At 48.5% G+C, this 16760-nt stretch overlaps 1 protein-coding gene across 4 annotated transcripts in view; it reads right to left on the bottom strand.

The window, feature by feature from the left end:
* The window catches only part of VPS13B (vacuolar protein sorting 13 homolog B), a 797029-nt gene that overhangs the window by 5501 nt on the left and 774768 nt on the right, over window positions 1-16760 (bottom strand). For all 4 annotated transcript variants that reach the window (XM_033843006.2, XM_073794625.1, XM_073794626.1 and 1 more), the window contains 5 exons: window positions 15829-16634; window positions 11537-11713; window positions 9373-9543; window positions 2866-3042; window positions 477-579 (listed from right to left, as the gene is read on the bottom strand). In XM_033843006.2, coding sequence (XP_033698897.1) covers window positions 477-579; window positions 2866-3042; window positions 9373-9543; window positions 11537-11713; window positions 15829-16634 — 1434 coding nt within the window. The remainder of the gene's footprint in view (window positions 1-476; window positions 580-2865; window positions 3043-9372; window positions 9544-11536; window positions 11714-15828; window positions 16635-16760) is intronic.

The following is a 16760-nucleotide window of genomic DNA, read 5'->3' as shown; positions in this document are numbered from 1 at the left end:
AGCCAGCTTAGAAAAGATGGTCACTTATCAGGGCTCACTGTTTGTACCAAGGCAAAGGCCCTCACCAATCTGATTATTTATTTCAGTTTAAAATGTAATTGTCACTTTAATTCTGATTCTGGTCAACAGAACCCAGCTCCTCCTGGAGACAAAGATATCCCTTGGCTTTGGCAATTCCTTTTCTTCCCATTAGAAATGTCACCCCTAATTAGAATACTGGCTCCATAGAGAATCTCAGGCCCTCTTGCAGGCCCGGGCACCTCTGCCAGTGCGCATCCTTCCCTGAGTGGGACGTGTGTGTGGGGCAGGGGCGTCCTGCTGCCAGCCCAGATCTGTGGATGGCAGCCTTTCCCCGAAAACAGCTGCTCCTCTTGGGCTCCCCTGGAAGTGTGTCCCGTTAGCTTGAGAGCAAGCCAGGCCCTGTTAATAACATACAGTGCACGTGTATAGTTGAACAAGTGTCTAGATAATTTTACCAGACGTATTTGACGTGGCTGTTTGGAGCTTGGTCAGCATGCAGATCACTTGGCTGATAGCGCTGTTTGGGAAGCTGAGAAAGTCCAGCTCCGTGTAAAATACCTGTGGTAAGAGAAGTAAGGGAGTTTTACTAGCTGTTTTCTGGAAAACAGTTTCATGCTACAGTGATGTCATCTGCTTAAAGCCACCCATAAAATGCTACAGATCCAAAATGATGTCACATCTTTGGAATCAAGTACATAGATAATCATTAAACATTGCAATGCTCTTAACCCTGGTGATCTTATATTAGCTGCAAACTGAAATATGAATGAGCTACAGTCCAAGCATAGACTGGCAATTAGAGGATGCATAATGCTCCTGGGAGTAATCAGTCTGGAGCAATAGCTTACACATCATTTACAATTTATGTGACACAAAGTCAAGATTGTTAGTTGACTTCCTTGCTGAATATTACAATACTTCTGTATCTGGGCTGTGGCTGGTGAAATAGAAAACAACACGCAGAGATGCACACAAAGGCACATGGTTTGCCTAGATACAGTATTTAAGTGACTTAATCCAGCTGTTAAACATGAATCCATATACATTTATGAGTGCTCTTGGGGCCTCTGGTTTATTACATGCTCTCCCTGGTGCCAGCACCGAACGAGGGTACCCAGCAGCAGCCATGCAGTCCTCCAAAGAGACTCTTCAGAACCAGAGATGGTACAGCATGTGTGCTTTCTGAGGGCTTGTAAATGTTTATAAACGAGGTACAGTCATTAGACTAAGAGTTAGTGGTTTGTAAAACCTTCAGTGCAGTAATAAAAGTTTTACATGAATGATGGAAACCAGCAAGGCCCACGTGAAGCTCTGTTCTGAGGTGCTCTTCCATAAGGGAGAGTTCCTCAGCCTTGGGAAACACAGTGAGGGACAGTGGCATTTTCAAGACCAGAGAAATTTATGAAGTATAGGTTGACTTTACCTCACTGCAGTCTGTAGCAAAAAGGAATACTGTTTTTATTAACGTGTTAAGTATTTGATAAGGGAGCATTTAACTTTGTCCAGTTATAATTTGCAGTAGTTCTTTTTGTCAGTTTCCCTGTGAGTGAAAATGTCATTCACAGAAGGAGTGAGAGACCGAACTTGAGGGGGAGGAGGTGAGGGGAAGAGCGAGAGGAACACATGTTCCTGTCTGTGTGGTCTCTTAAAGGAGCCTCTCCGGATGGTTGCCTGAGTGTGGGCACTCGTCTCCCACTCTCTTCCTTTCAGACACGGGTTTTATGCCCTAATCTGGGCTGTCTCTTGTCAGACCTAGTGAGGCGCAGGAGGCCGCAGTCAAATGCACCCTGCAGACTTTATGGCCAGATGCAGATACAGATGCAAAGCTCCTGCCCATAGTTTGTGGTTCCAGCCAGCCAGCCACTTCATGACCAAAATGATGATACCGATTTTAGGTAAAAAGGTTAACAATTCCAGGGTCCCTGGCGGTCCAGTGGTTAGGACTCTGCACTTTCACTGCCAAGGGCCCTGTGTTCAATCCCTGGTCGGGGAACTAAGATTCTGCAAGACGCGAGGTCCGGCCAAAAAAAAGAAAAAGGTAACAATTCTAGTTGCCTAGTTCTGTAAAGTCACTTTAATGTGCTCTGCCAAGAATGCAGAAAATTAGCACAGGAGGAGGCACTTCCTCTCCCACGCATCCACTGCTCCTGCGCGCACGTGTGTGCGTGGAGAGGCCTGGCACCAGCCTAAAGCAGTAGTTCCATGAGTCCAAGTTCTCCGCACCTGTCTGCTCAGGGAAGGGTTTTCAGTGGCAGATCATGCACCTTTGTTGACACTGGCCAGGAGACTGGGCCTGGCTGCAAGAGCAGCACAGTTGCTGGTGAGAAAGCCATGCCTGACGCCAGGCTGCATGGGCAAATGTGCACGCACCCACCGATGCACGCATGCTCCTCTCTCTCTCATTCTCCAAATACAGACGCATTGTCTTTTAAAGATATCTTCCTGCTTTATAACTTATTTTTTTCTTTCAAATTGCTCACCAGAAAAAGTAAGTCTACTTTCTGCTTCAGTATATTGTATTTATTGCCCTCAACCTCTAACTGGTTACTTTTCATTAAAGTCGATTTTATTAAATGACTGTAAAAAGATTCTGTGACCTATATAGACTGAAATTATTAATTGACTTCCTGGCTTTATAATCGTAATTTATTAGTCATAGTCCAATTCAACTCTTTGTGTAAATAAGCATAAAGAAGTAAGAAAAAGGACTGTTTATTTATAGATTTATCTATCTTATTTTTCACTCCTCTGTCATGTGAGGGGCTAGATTATCTTAGGGAAACCTTGGTATAATAACGCAAATTTATCGGTGATGTCTGAGTTGGCTGGTTCTCCAGGACTCACCATAGCCAGTCTGTGACACGAGCTCAGCAGCCCCTCCAATAGGCTTCGTGAACACCCCCATGATTCCTTTCCCCACGCCGGAGATAACGCCCTTGGCCTTGTGTCCTGCTGAACCATGAGCCTCCGATGTTTTCTGGAAGTTCTGCATTGGCTGATCAACTATACCAGCAATTGCACCTGAAAAACAACAAAAGCCCCGGGTAAGGACTGATGCATAAAATCCTGAGGAAGTGAAAACCTTCAATCTGGAACACAGTTTTGTTTGGATTGAAAATGAAACCCCACCCTCATTATAAAGCTCTTTACTATGCATTTGTTTACCATTTATCTAAGTACATTGAGGATGTGTTAGACATTTATTATCTTCATCAAAACACAATGTTCAGACTGGGTTTGGCCCAACATAGTCAGGACCTGTGAAGTTCAGTTTTGAATTTAATAAACATGCCAGACTATTCCCAAGTGACACCCACACATCTTTCTCCAGGAATCAGGCAACACAGTTTAGGGACAGGAGCTAACAATTCCTTAGGAGGAGAGTGAGCCTAATACAGTTTCACTGAATCAAGAGGATGAAAAAACTGAAAAGGGCCAGCCCCTTTCCTTGTTCTCTCTTTTAGTAAGAATAAGGGCAATTATTTAATAGTAATGTAATGTTAATATGTTAATAATTATATAATAATAAGAGTAATTGATATAATTATTATTGCTACTATAGCAAATCCGTTTTGAGTACTTACTACGTGCTAAGAGCTTACTTGTAGGAGATCATTAATTGTCACAATACTAGGGAATCAGGCATGGCTTTTATCCTCAGTTCCTAGACAAGGCCACCGAGGCACAGGGAGGTTAAGGAGTTTTTCCCAAGGTCACACAGCTGCCCTGTGCTTGAGCCAGGATTGGAGTCCAGGGAGTCAGAGTCACAGCCTCACTCTTAACCACCAAGCTATTCACTGATCCTGTTTATAAAACAAGCTCTTTCCTTTGCCAGTCTTGGAAAAATTTCCTTTTCTCTCACTTCAGCTGAGGTTTGGCCACTTACTGTTCACTTGAGAACAGCTACAAACCCTGCGCTCATGGCTCTTTGCTCTAACGGCTTTCCCACAGGGCAGCCAGGCCATGCTCAGAGCTGGAGGGCGAATCCCTCAGCCTCTGTGGGTCCCCTCCTTGCTCCTCTTACCTTGAGGGACCAGGGATGAGTTCGACTAAAGGCCCCAACAGTCCAGATTTTTTGCCATGTCAGAGTGAAGGGTTCCCTAACCCAGTAAGAGGAAGAAATTTCATTACAATTCTTGACAGAATTCTCTGTTTTCAGCTCAGACCTGCTAGGATTAATGAAAATGCACAGTCCCCTGGTAGAAATTTTAATACATGTCAAACCCCATTATTCCAAATGCCACTAATTCAAAGTCTCCTGGGTAAAGGGAGATTTCCAGTTCTCAGTTAATGACCTGCTAATTTCAAGTAATATTCCATTGAACGAAATCCAGTAAAATGAAAGGCCAGTTCCTTTGGGTCAGTTGTAAAGGCAATGTTCTTCATGGATTCCACTCCTCTAAATTTTGACAGAGCCATTTAAGTTCACGTACTGACAGATTAAGAATGACCTGAGGCGACAGGTCTGTTTCCCAGCCTAGACCACCGCTTCCCAAACCTCTTAAAGAAATGATGAGGGAAGCGGAAGAAGCTGCTCACAGCTGGCCTGGGCCACCTTGGCTATCAGGGGCCAAGGGATGGCAGTCTCAGCACCCCCTCGAGACACCCAGTCTTGGTGCTTGGGCTGGGAGCTCGCCTCGTGTTTTCAGTCTGAGGAATCTGATGTTCTGCTCTCTGTCTATGAGGTCAGAAGTCAGGGCAGCTGGGAAGTATTAATGGAACCGGCTGCACTGGGAGAGGCAAGAACCCTGGGGTCTTCTCTTCAAATCATTTCATAGCAGACAGTTCAAAGTGAATAGCATCAAATCAAAGGACACAGACTTTGCGATTTCACTTTCTGATTTCTGTGAAAGATCTCCATGCTTAAGAGTAGAAAAGGTGGGGTAAATAATTACAAATTCACCAATAAAGTTATTGCCTGTATTTCTGGTAGAAATGTCTTCTCTGAAGGGCAGATTGCCGTTAACAGTATTAAAATAGAGTTGGGGGGCAGGTGAAAATCTCCCATTTTCCTTTAATGTGTCAGGCCTGACCAGCACAAGGGGCATAGAGCCGTGATAATCCACACAAGGCTCTGACTTGGGTCTGCCTAAGTGCAAACCCGTATCACAGTGAAACTCCCCTTTGATCTTCCACTTTCTCTAGCCACCAGCCACGGTGAAGGCTCTGATAGATAAACGTTGATAAATTCTTCAGGCAGCCCCCAAAGTGGAAAGCCCGAACCCTGTGACAAGGCGTTAGATGCTAAGAGGTAGAGAAGGAGCTGCGGGAGCGCATGCCCTGGGCCAGTATCAGGCCCCGGGCGGGAGGCTGGCCTGTCACACACACTGACACCTCCCTGGGCCCCAGGTGCGTGAGAGACCGGCAGCCCGGCCCGCGTCTGCAGCTGAGCCTGAGAGGCCGCTCTCCCAGGGCTTCAGAGGGTCTCTCAGGCAGTGTAATTCTGCTAAATCCCACAACTGGTAAATTATTTACTGCCATACACTCCAACTCTGCTCTGAGGCTTTAGTTAGCAGCGACTGATTCCCAAACTTGTCCGCTGGCACCAGGCCCACGGGGAGGGCAGCCACATGGAGCCGGCTGTGATGTGATGAAGTGAGGCAGGGAGGGAAGGGGTGCTTCCCTGGACCCCCCCTCGTGTGCTGGGCGGGGCAGAAGCCGGATGTGCTTCCTTTCCTCTTTTTTGTTGGTCACGCTGCGTGGCATGCGGGATCTTAGTTCTCTGACCAGGGATTGAACCCGTGCCCCCTGCAGGGGAAGCATGGAGTCCTAACCACTGGACCACCAGGGAAGTCCCAGACGTACTTCCTTTCCTACCCTTTGCTGGAAGAGAAGGGCTTGCTCTCTGAAGCAAGGGGACTAAGAGACCCTCCCTCACCTCTTCTGTGACTTGCTCCCTAGCCTTGGGCAAAACTCACCGGGTCGCTATCTATGAATGTTCTGCCTGTGTGGCTATTTTGGTGCTGCCTAATCACATGTTGTAATTTTATTCTGAACATTTTTTTTTTTTAATCGCAATAGCAGAGGCACAGGCCTGGGCTGGGACACCGCTCCACAGCTCACGTTCCAGGGACAAACGAACCCCACAGAATGTATTAGGAACCCTGGCTTAAGGCTTGCTTGTTTTGACCACGACAGATGACCAAACTGAGAAGGAAGCACATCTGTTGCTCCCAAATTCCCTTCTAACTGCCAAGCAAGGTGCTGATGGCTGAGGGCAGCATCAGACGGGCTGTGTGTAAGCACCTTCTCGGTGCCCAGCTCATCACTCATTCACTTGGGAAACCGTCCCGACTCACCTGGCGGAGGCCTACGTGGTCGGGATTCTGAATGGCGTCCCGAGAGCGGCTGTCAAGACAGTTGTGGCTGCTGGGAAATCCAGCAGCGCTTCATAAGTCGGGCCAGAGAAGCGAGTTCTGACATCCTGCCTTAGGTATTCCCCAGGGAGAAGTCCCATCTGGGAGGGGACGTGCCATCTAGCTGTGACATGGAGCTCACATCCTCTCTCAGCAGGCTCCAGGGGTAGTAGAAAGTGGGGGCATCTGGGGAACGGATCTGGTTAATGTGGGCAAGCCTGATGCCAACTCTGCAGGCTAAACAGAGTTTTTCCAAAAGCCACTCTTTCTGAAAACGGTTGTGGATTTCCTGCAGGAGCCTCGGTGGCATCTCTCTGCAGCCCAACACTTCCTCGCTGCTCTGGGGCGATGGGGCTGGGCAGGACAGCTGAAGACGTCCTTTGATTTTTCAAGTGCCTCATAACACTCCACCGTGTCCTCATGAGGGCCGAGCCGAGTCAGGAAGGCCCATCAAACCCATAAACATTTGGGGGAAATGTATTTTTCCTACCCTGGAACTTTCAATTGTTCAGTCTCCCCACATCTTGATTGTTTCCAGGCTTGGAGCCCTCCAGGGTGGGTGACATGTGGGAAGACCCAGGTTCTTGTCCTGCCTGGAGGTTTGACCTGGGCAAGTCACTTAACCTCATTCATTCCTAGGTCTGAAGATCAAATAAGATGACCCATGTGAAAGTACTTTGACAACCCAGAAGTGTTATTTAAATGTATTTTTTACTGACCAGGTCATTTATGTTTATGTCTCATAAAGGAAGAAACTGAGGAAGTAGCATTTTGATTTCACCAAGCATGGCTTTTAAACTATTGTATGATAATAGCTCTAACTTCGGGCATTTACTGGCATTTGGCAGTTTTATACACCATTTCTGGGGATGGATTAAACGGCGACAAATCTATACTTTCCCAGGTGAGGGGACTTGGTTGGTCCTATTCTCCCCTTTCTTCCTGCCACATATCAAGGACCAGACGTTTTGAGACGACCCAGTGATTATGTGGGATACAGAGAGTTCTTGAACCCTTCCAGGAAAGGAAGCTGGTTGGCCCAACCTTAGTCTGAGAAGCACAGAAACGGACACACTGCTCTACATGTGCTGCTGTGAGTGGAGCTCTTAGGGGCCCACAGACTCCACGAGCCTACTGTAGTTTCCACAGACAGGCTAAGTGGTTCCCTCGCATGGATGAGTGTGTACAAAACATGATGGCTATAGCAAAGGTCAGAGGTTTATGATTTTCTACGCTGGTTAACAACAGAGCCATGCTTGAAAGGGTGACAACCCAAAGGCAGAATCATGGCTCCCCACGTAACTGATTTCTACCATCAGGCACAGTTTTATACAGTGGAAAATGGGTAGTGGATGTGGGCTTCTCTGGGTGGGGAGAGAACAGGTTAGTCAGGATGGGAACAGCCACATGCCAGCCGGCTCAGGTCTCCTCTGCTGAGTGCCTCCATCCAAGAAGAGCTTGGACAGCGAGAAGGAAACTCTCCTGCCCAGAGCGGGCAGCAGAGGGCACGTAAAGCCACGATTCTTAGCAGAAAGAGGTCCCACAGTTCCCAAATGATGGCTTGAGGCCTCCAAGATAACCTCATTGACACTTCCTGTGGTTACAGCAACTGAACCCACTGGACTAAAACTAAAGCAGAAATGCTCCTGCCACTGCTCAGATGTCTCTCTTTGCTGGGACACTGTCTGAAACCAGGCAACTCTTATAGTTCCTTTACTACCATAATATAATGAAGGTGCTGTTTACCAAACATGGACCCTATGCCTGGCACACAACCGACCAGCATTACTTCCAATAACGGCAGAGTAATTTTCAGCCCCAATTTACAAAAGAGAAGCTCTGAGGTCGCAGAGAAAGGACCTGGACACCCGAGCCTGGGGTCCGCTGGCCCCTGAGGACCGTGGCCACCCCCCACCCCCCCGCCCTTCCCCAGAGCTGCTCCACCCCGGGTCCCCGCTCCCACACATTATCACAGGACCGTGTCCCACACCACTGCAGGTTAGGACTTAAACACTTTCTAGTAACTTAACCTGAAGTTGTAACATCTTACGACTTCCTCTCGGGGCCTCGGCTGGCCGTGCTGTGAGTGGTGGTGGTGGTGGGGGGGGTGGGGGTGGGGGTTATGTACAAAACTGCAGCCTGGAGAGAGGACAAATCCTTTCAAGCTCATCTTTTCTGACCTTTGCTCTCCCTGCTTTGGGCCACTTTGATCTCTGCAAGATGCACACTCCTTCAGATGCTCGGCAGGCAGGCTGCCAAACAATACAGTTTTAAATTCCTTTGCAAACAAATAAACAAAAGATACCCTTGAAAATCCTGCTCTGTAAAATTTCAGCTCTGAAGTTTCCTTTTCATAGATTTTCCAAAGCAACTTATTTTTCAAACATTTGTAATATTTGGAAATACCCCTAGCAATCTTCATCTCTAGCTATACCATCTGGCTGCTTGACAAACGGCAATTACTCGGAGTCAGGCAGATCTGGCATTCTTAAAAAAATAAAAGGGAAAAGTGGGCTCCTCACTGAAGTTTACATGACATTTGCACATTGCTCAAGTGCTTCCCAAACAAAAGCAGGCGTTTGCAGTATCTGTGGCAGAGAGGCAGCAAGCGCTTCAGGAGGTTTGCCCGTTGCTCCCTTCAGCAAGCATGCAGCTGTGGGCTGCCTTCCTTGTGTTGACACCCCGCGCGCGGGGCCCTACGGAGTGAATGATGTCTTACGGAAGCCGTGAGGACGCAGAGAGGCATCTCCCACCAGAGGCGAGGGAAGGTGGGAACGCGACCGGCGGGGAGCGGGGAGCGGCCAGGTCCCAGGATGGCCCTGAGCAGCCGCACAAGGGCTCTGGAGAGGGTGCCGGTTCCAGAACCCTGCTGGCCAGGATAGGAACCAGAATGCATGCCTTGGCCTCTCTGAGCCTCAGCATCTCTGCAGAAAGATGGACAGTCCACAACCAGCCCGTGGAAAGTCCTGGGCCCCAGTCCCTGGCGAACCCTTACCGAGCAGGCTGATGCCCAGCCGGGACAGGCCCTGCCGGAGCCCCTCGCCGAGGCTCTCCGGGAGCTGCCGCCGCCACTCCTCCTGCCGGTTGTAGTGCTCCTCATCCAGCGAGAGCCGGTCCATATTCCGGGCCAGGCTTGTGGCCAGGTTGGTGATGGAGGTGAGGGTACCTGAGGGCACAAGAGCACATGGGTTGGTCTCCTGGTCGCATAGATGGTGGCCCCTAGGGGAGTGGTCCCTGGAACACTGTGGGGGACGGGAGAGGGAGGTGGAAGCACATCCGCCTTCTGGACTCGCCCATGGAGAGTGATGGTGGCTTCCCTCGGTCAGTTTGAAGAAGCAGCCTTAAGACAATGAGGTGAAGATGAACACTTGCTGACAGGGGTGATGGCACTCCTCACAGGGGGTAGAATTAGAATCTCCGTTACCAGAAAAATGCCCACGGCCTCATAGGAAGCTATCATGCACTTTCATTTGACTGTTAGGACTTGGCTAAAATAGTTAGTTTTGAAGTCCTCACTGAGGTCCAGTTTTGAAGGTTGCAATTTGCCTGCTCTGATTTGAAAGGGTAAGGTTATGTTGCTGAATTTTAAACAGATCGCAAAGGAATGTTTCTACTTTAGGAATAAAATTTATTTCCCCCTATTACTTTAGTCATAGTAGAGGAAGACACTAAACTTTTATCATCTGACAGTCAGGAAATAATTATTACGCCACAGAGAATATGTGTGATTTTGATATTCAGGGTGTTAGCTGAAAAAAAGTGAGGACATCAAAGGGAGTAAAGCATGTGAAAGCCACGATTCCGTCTGGTTTTCCCAAGAAAGGCTATTTCTGCATCTTGCTCAAGACAGTCATAATTCCCTCTAGCAAGTCTGCATAGACCCCAGTGAGCAAAACTGAAAGACATCAACGGACATATCCTGAAGCTAATGAATTAGTTCATCTGTTATTGGATGTCTAGTTTTCAGAAGAAATGGAAGATGTTGTTTTTGCAGCTGCATCTTAACCAGTCATCTGAAAAGAAAAAATCCACGTACACACACACAGACAAACCAAACAGATTTTCCTAAGAGAAGGAGAGAACAAGTGTAAAAAACATTCAGTGAGTCACTATGCTAAAATTACTGCCGGAGTGCAATTTAGCAAGTGTTGGTTGTCTTATTTTAAAATAAAAACAACAGAACCACAAAGATTCAAGTGTCAAGAGTGAGAAATCCACCAGTGACTCATCTGTGAGTTCCTGCAGCTTGGCTCACAGGCCTCCCGGATGACCGGGGCCCCGGGGGAGTGGTCCCGTGATTGTCCATGGAATTTGGTTTATTGCTCTTGTTGTTCTCTTGCCAGTCCCCCTCTATGGATCATGGGTTCTCATATTTCGAGCTCAAGTCTTGTTTGAGGCCTTCTAGAGACTTCTGTAACCTGCCCACTCAGAACAGAGTTGCAGTACTGTTGACAGTAAAAAGCCTTTTATGGGGGAGGAGGCTTTTGCCCTGTTTCCCCTGCCTCCTGCTGAGAAGAAACGGGGACTCAGATGGCCCTTGTTAGTTCCCGAGTCACTGCCAACCTGACCAAAATATGGGCAAACAAACACACGGATGAAAGGAAAGCACGCTCTCCTTCTTGTGGGCGGCAGTTTGGTTTCTGCGCCCGATGACCCGTCTGGGCCACAAGGTGGCACTGTTTACGTGGCGTGCTAGGGAAAAGCTGGCTCTTTCACCTCCCAATCGGCTTCCACGTCAAAATGTATCCATAGCCTTACAAAAGTTATGACAACTGTATCTACATTTAAAAAAATATGATGAGGCAACACAGTGTAGGATTTCTGATGTTTAGCAGAAGTCCTGAACACCTTTAATATTTCTGTATTTATCACATGGAATAACAGTTGAGCCAATCCTTGTTTTCCCATTGGGAGGTTTCAAATTCTGAAGTTTCTGAAACATTTTCACACACTACAGGCAAGCAGTGATCTGTTTAAAACATAAGACATTATATATGAGCTTTGTTACAGATCCAACACTTCACTGCCAGCTAACAAGCCAAACAAAGTTAGAGGCAAACTTAATTCACTGAAAACTTTTAACACGTTCTTTAAAAATAAAAAATAAGAGAGGGAAGGAATGAAAATAAGGCCTCATTACAAGGAACCCGAATAGCTACCTTTGGAAATGTGCTTCACAAATGATGTCGTCCCTCTGGAAACTCCACTCACAAAGGCTCCCGGGCCTCGGGTCAGCCCCTCGTACGGAAGCCTGAAGAAGTCGGCAATGCCATTCCCGATGCTTCGCACCAAACTTGCCGGGCTGCCAAGGATTTCCAGGGATCCAACCACCCAGCCTGTGAGGGACCAAAGGGAAGGGGTTACTGAAATCTTAAACACAGCACTTTCAACATATGGGACAAGTGACCCATTTTCCCTGCAATTCATTTTTCACACTAGAATGGAGAATGTAATAAGCTCCTTTGGAGCAAAATATGGGAAATAACTCATTCACTGTGAATTCATAAATGGCAAACTTTCATACTTTATAAATCAAAGTGATCCTTTTGGCGGCCTCACAAATAGCTTTAATATGACTTCCCTGCCCAAGCCTCCCGTATTCCTGCTAAAAGGGACCCGTGTGCAGGGGACGATGCTCCTGCCCCCGAGGAAAGGCAGTCCCTGGGGCTGCAGGTGTTCACAGGCTGGGAAGTTATCCTTAAAACCTCCTTGGGCAGCGGAGGCACCAGGATGAGGAGGAGATGCCTGGTCAGGGGAGGAGGCCAGATGCTAAAAGGGGTGTTGCAAAGGGGATGCACAGTTCTGACGAGGATGGAGGAAGTTATTTTTAATCTTTCCCAATCCTACCAAGCTGAGTGCTTCCCTTTGGAGTGGAGCTGGAGCCAGAGAAATGTTTCCCCTTCGAGCCCAGCTTCAGTTGTGTAAACTCTGGTGACAGGGACATGCTGATTAGGTTAGCGAGAGGGGCGTGTTCCCTGCGAACGTCCCAGGAGGCGAGCTTTGGATCCGGTTTCCTACTTGAGCTGGGGCTTGCCAGGAGCCGCCCGCTCAGCGGCGGCCTGACTGCCGAGCGCTCGGCCCCGTGGGAACGGGGCTGTGGCGTGGAGGCTGGAGCAGCTCCCCTTCGCCTTCCTCCCCGGGTGGGGGGCTCGGGGCTCTCGCCCGGAGGACAGGAGGTGCAGGCAAGGGCCGGGGGCTGCGGAGAGGAGGACGCCCAACAGACAGCTTCCCCCGGGGACACCATGGCCTCTCCAGCCCAGGAGAGGGCTGCGAGCGCTTTAATGGGGAGGCCGCGGGGAGAGGACCCGTGTGGGAGCCGATCCTGCCCCCCAGCAGGGTTTTGGAGGCCAGGCCTGTGACAGAGACCCCCAGTCAAGTCATCAGTCCCAGAGGGTAGGGAAGGTGTGGGTACAAGAGCCAAGCCGGAGCCCTGAAGGGTTCCCAGGCCCAGCCCTTGTAGAGAGGGACGTTCTTAAGTTTTAAGCCCACCTCTCTTCTCTGGAACATTAGAAGACAGCACTAGGGTTTAGGTTAAAAGAGGGAGTAAGTTCCAGAAGATGAAGATCATAAATGGAAGCGCCTATGGGCGCCAGGCATTCAACTCCCTCAGTTCCCACAGCAACTCTTCAAGTCCTAGTACCTGCCTCCGTGTAAATTCAGATTAGCCAAGGACTGAGCCTCTCCCTGGGTTCAGGGACTGTACCAGGTGCAGGGGACAGAGCCTGCTCCGACGCGGTGTCACCCCGTCTCCACCATCTCAAAGGCAGGACAAGGAGGAAACCGTGGCTCAGAGGTTGAGTCAGTTCTCACAGTCTCCCTGCCGTCTAGACACGTGGGAGGGTTTCAAGCCAGGTTTACCTGGCTCCAGAGCCCACCCTCCCTCTTCCTGGGAGCCCAGGCTGCGCTGAGTAGGCAGGGTACCGTGGAAGGTTGTGGAATAGTCTTCCTCGGAGGACCTTCTCTGGAGGTGAAGAAACAACAAATTTCCTTTAGCTTGGCATAGTTGTAAGGTTCGCCTGGAGGCAGAAGATTGGACTAGAAACATCTTAATTCCCCTTCTCTCCTAAAGTTCCATAGAGAGATAAAGAAAGGTGCGTAGCTACTGCCAAGCAAAGACCACTCACTCTACAACGGGCCCACTCAGGCCAGCGCAGCAGGGCACAGGGTGTGTAGAAAGCACCCAGCCTCACCTTCTAGCCCTCACCCCGGCTACGGGATGGTGAGGGAGACTCTCCTGGGTTAGGTTCACTGCTGATGGGAAGGCTATGTGTGGACCAGAGCTACTTCTCAGTGGCATCTGAGATGGCCAGAAAAGGACCAAAGCATCTGAGGGCATTCCTTCTTTAATTATTTCCCTCCAAAAGCACATGTATCTTTTTCTTACTTGTTGCCAGACTTTTGTTGAAAACAAGTGCCTGTCTGGCTTCCCATCAAACTGAGCCTTGGAGGTAGAGAGGGACCCCAGGAAATTACAGAGCCCACATTCTTTTCTTCAAATAGGGTCAGTTGTTACTCATTTCTAATTACTTTACTGTTAAAACCTCTACAAGTCCTTCCCTAGAAATGAGGTCAGGGTATTTCAGTCATCCCCGTGAGGGACCTTTTAATCAAGTCCAATGAGTGAATACTGACCCATGTGAGATGCAGAGGCAACTTGTCCACTCCCAGGCCAGACCTTTCCTTTCCTCTACTAGAATGCCAGTACATTCTCTTTAAGATGCTTCTACCCAGGGGTAACCTCCTACCATCTTCCCATTTCCAACTCTTTCAAAAATCACTGCTTTCCTCCAGATAATCTTCAGATACTCTGCAGGCCTTCAGTGACAGAATTCCCTGCAGACCTAAAAACTTGGCCCTCTATTTCAGAATTTCTTGTCTCAGCATATAATGAGATTGGGACAACAGCTTAGAGAACTTTTAGGTGGATTACAAAAAATCCAAACAGAATGTTCTTGTGAAAGCTCATGAAAAACAAAACAAAGAGAGATCATTTTTAGCACATAGGCCGCAGGGACGTGGTTCCTTGGTGGTCACAGTTGGAGTCTCTCTGCCAGCTCATTACTCTGATGGGCACTCCCCACACCTCAGCCTAATGTGATGACCAGACGGAAGGAAAGCTTATTCCTTCCCAGGCTCCAGAGCAGAGTTCAGTAACCTACAGGCATGCTTCTAGGTTAAAAACAAAAACTGCCTGAAAGAGTAGGTTTTTAATATACCCGTCTATTAAATTTGAAATCGTAGCTGCTCATTTTTAAATAATATCTTAGCAAGAGGGAAATATTTTCTTATTGTTGTACAAGCTATCAAAACAACAGTTCCCAGGCAGGGACCTTCCCTGATCTTGTTCTTTTCAGTTGAGAGTTCTGGGTAGCGTGCTAACTCTATGAATTCCATTATGGAGAAAATGCTATCTTACCAGTAGGGCAACTACTGTGGGTCAGTCACTGCTACGTTACCTTATATGGGAATGTACCCACCAAGTACAACATTACCAAGGTCTCTCCTTTGTTACTTTCAGAAAGGAAGACCTCCGTGCTCTTTACCAGAAGGGGCTGCAAGACCCACTCTGGTTGTTTGGTGTCAGCTGCTTGAATGCATGGGAACGCGAGGAGCCAGATTATCAGACTGAAACCACTTTAGAGTGAACTTAGGTCAAGAAGGCGTGTTCTGAAGCCAATTACCATAGGGTATCAGGAGACAACTTGGTCTCCAAAGCAACCTTCAGTGCACAGTGCTCCCCATACAACATTTTGTACACATATTCAAAGCACCCCCTGCGGACTCCCCCCGCCCCGGGCTCAGGTCTGTGGAGAGGCTGAGATGCCTACAGCCGTCTCTTTGCCATCTGTCTAGACAGGCAGGGCTGCGCTGGGTAGGTAGAAGGCTCTTCATGCCTCTGACGAGCACACAAATCCTCTGAATTTCTCATCTGGAGCTATTCATGGACTGTAATGAAGAACGCTAACAGCCCAGAACTGGACTTCTTTTAGGCCCAGGACCTGAGGGCCTCGGCTGGTTTTTCTGGCCGCACTAGTGCCCTAACATAGAGTCTTGTGCCTGCAAGGAGCTGAAAAACCGTTTGCTAAATGGGATTAAAATTCTGTTATATATATAACAGCAAATGTAACAGCTACTACTGCTTGAGTGTCCATTAGGTGCCAACCAAAATTCAGGGTACTTTACATACTTTCACTTTTTCCTGTCAAAAATCTTAAAACCCATTTTATGGATGAGGAAACTGAGACACGGGAGGTTCAATAACTTGCCCAAGGCCTCACAGCCAGCAGTGGAAGAGTCTGGATTCAAATCCATTACTATCTAACTGCAAAGGCTGTGCTCTTCACCTCCCACCAAGCTGCTTCCCTATGTCTTGAAGTCAGTAAGTCCACCCCAAAGCCTTTCCTTTCTGCTCACGTTCCAGCTCATTGTGGCCCCTGGGCTGTGTCCTCACCTGCTCTGAAGAGAGCCCCCGCGGCGTAGTGCATGGCCAGGGCGTGGACAAGCTGCCTGGCCGTGGTGAAGATGGGGCCTCTTTCAAACACTGAGAAGGAGAGCGGGGTGTGGTCGGAGGCTATGTACAGCTTGAGGGAAGCGTGGATGCTGACGAGGAGATTCACCGGCTGTATCACCAGCTTCCGTAACTTCACAGGATGCACCAGGGCCCTGGCGTGCTGCCTGACCTGCACGGGCAACACCTGTTTCCCATCTGCAAAGACCGTGGGGTGACCGGCTGGGCTGCTGCTAGGAAGGTAGGTCTCAAACAAAGTTTTGATGTAGTACACAAATGTATCTTCCACATATAAGCGGGCAGGTTTCAATTCAAAACTGAACTCGTTAATATCAGATAAGAAGCTCTTGCCCTCAGTGAAGGTGAGGCAAAGTTTGATAAAACAGTTTTTCTTGTATTCTTCCAAATCTTTGCTGGACGTAACGAGACTCTGCATCTTGGAACACTGAATAGATTCTGTTTTCTCCCCCTGGCAGACCAAGACAGCGAAGTGGAAATTGGACTTGTTATATAGCTGGTTGTCCAACTGCAGGTCCCTACAGCAGACCTCCACACAGTAAAGGTGAAAGAGGGCGGTGGCCGTCTCTTCCCCAGGGACGTGACCAGCCACCGGGGCTATTTGGAGAAAAACGTTGTCCAGTGTGAGTCTCAGGAGCTCAGATGATACTCTGTGGCGGGTGAGGTCATCAAGCACCGCCAGGCTCAACTGAGTGATGGACATTTTAAATGTCACAATCTTCTCCAGAGTTCTACAGGAGAAAGGGAAAAGAACATGAGTCTCCTCTGCTTTTCTTTTCCTCCCTCCCTTTCCTCCTTAATGTCTTAGTTTTTAATGATAGTGCCTTATTAAACACCTCCTGATGTCCCATCAGATT

The sequence above is a fragment of the Tursiops truncatus genome, chromosome 17 (assembly GCF_011762595.2).
Source record: "Tursiops truncatus isolate mTurTru1 chromosome 17, mTurTru1.mat.Y, whole genome shotgun sequence".
NCBI classification, from domain to species: Eukaryota; Metazoa; Chordata; class Mammalia; order Artiodactyla; family Delphinidae; genus Tursiops; species Tursiops truncatus.
Note: the sequence above shows the minus strand (reverse complement) of the source record. Positions and strands in the feature narration are given on the sequence as shown.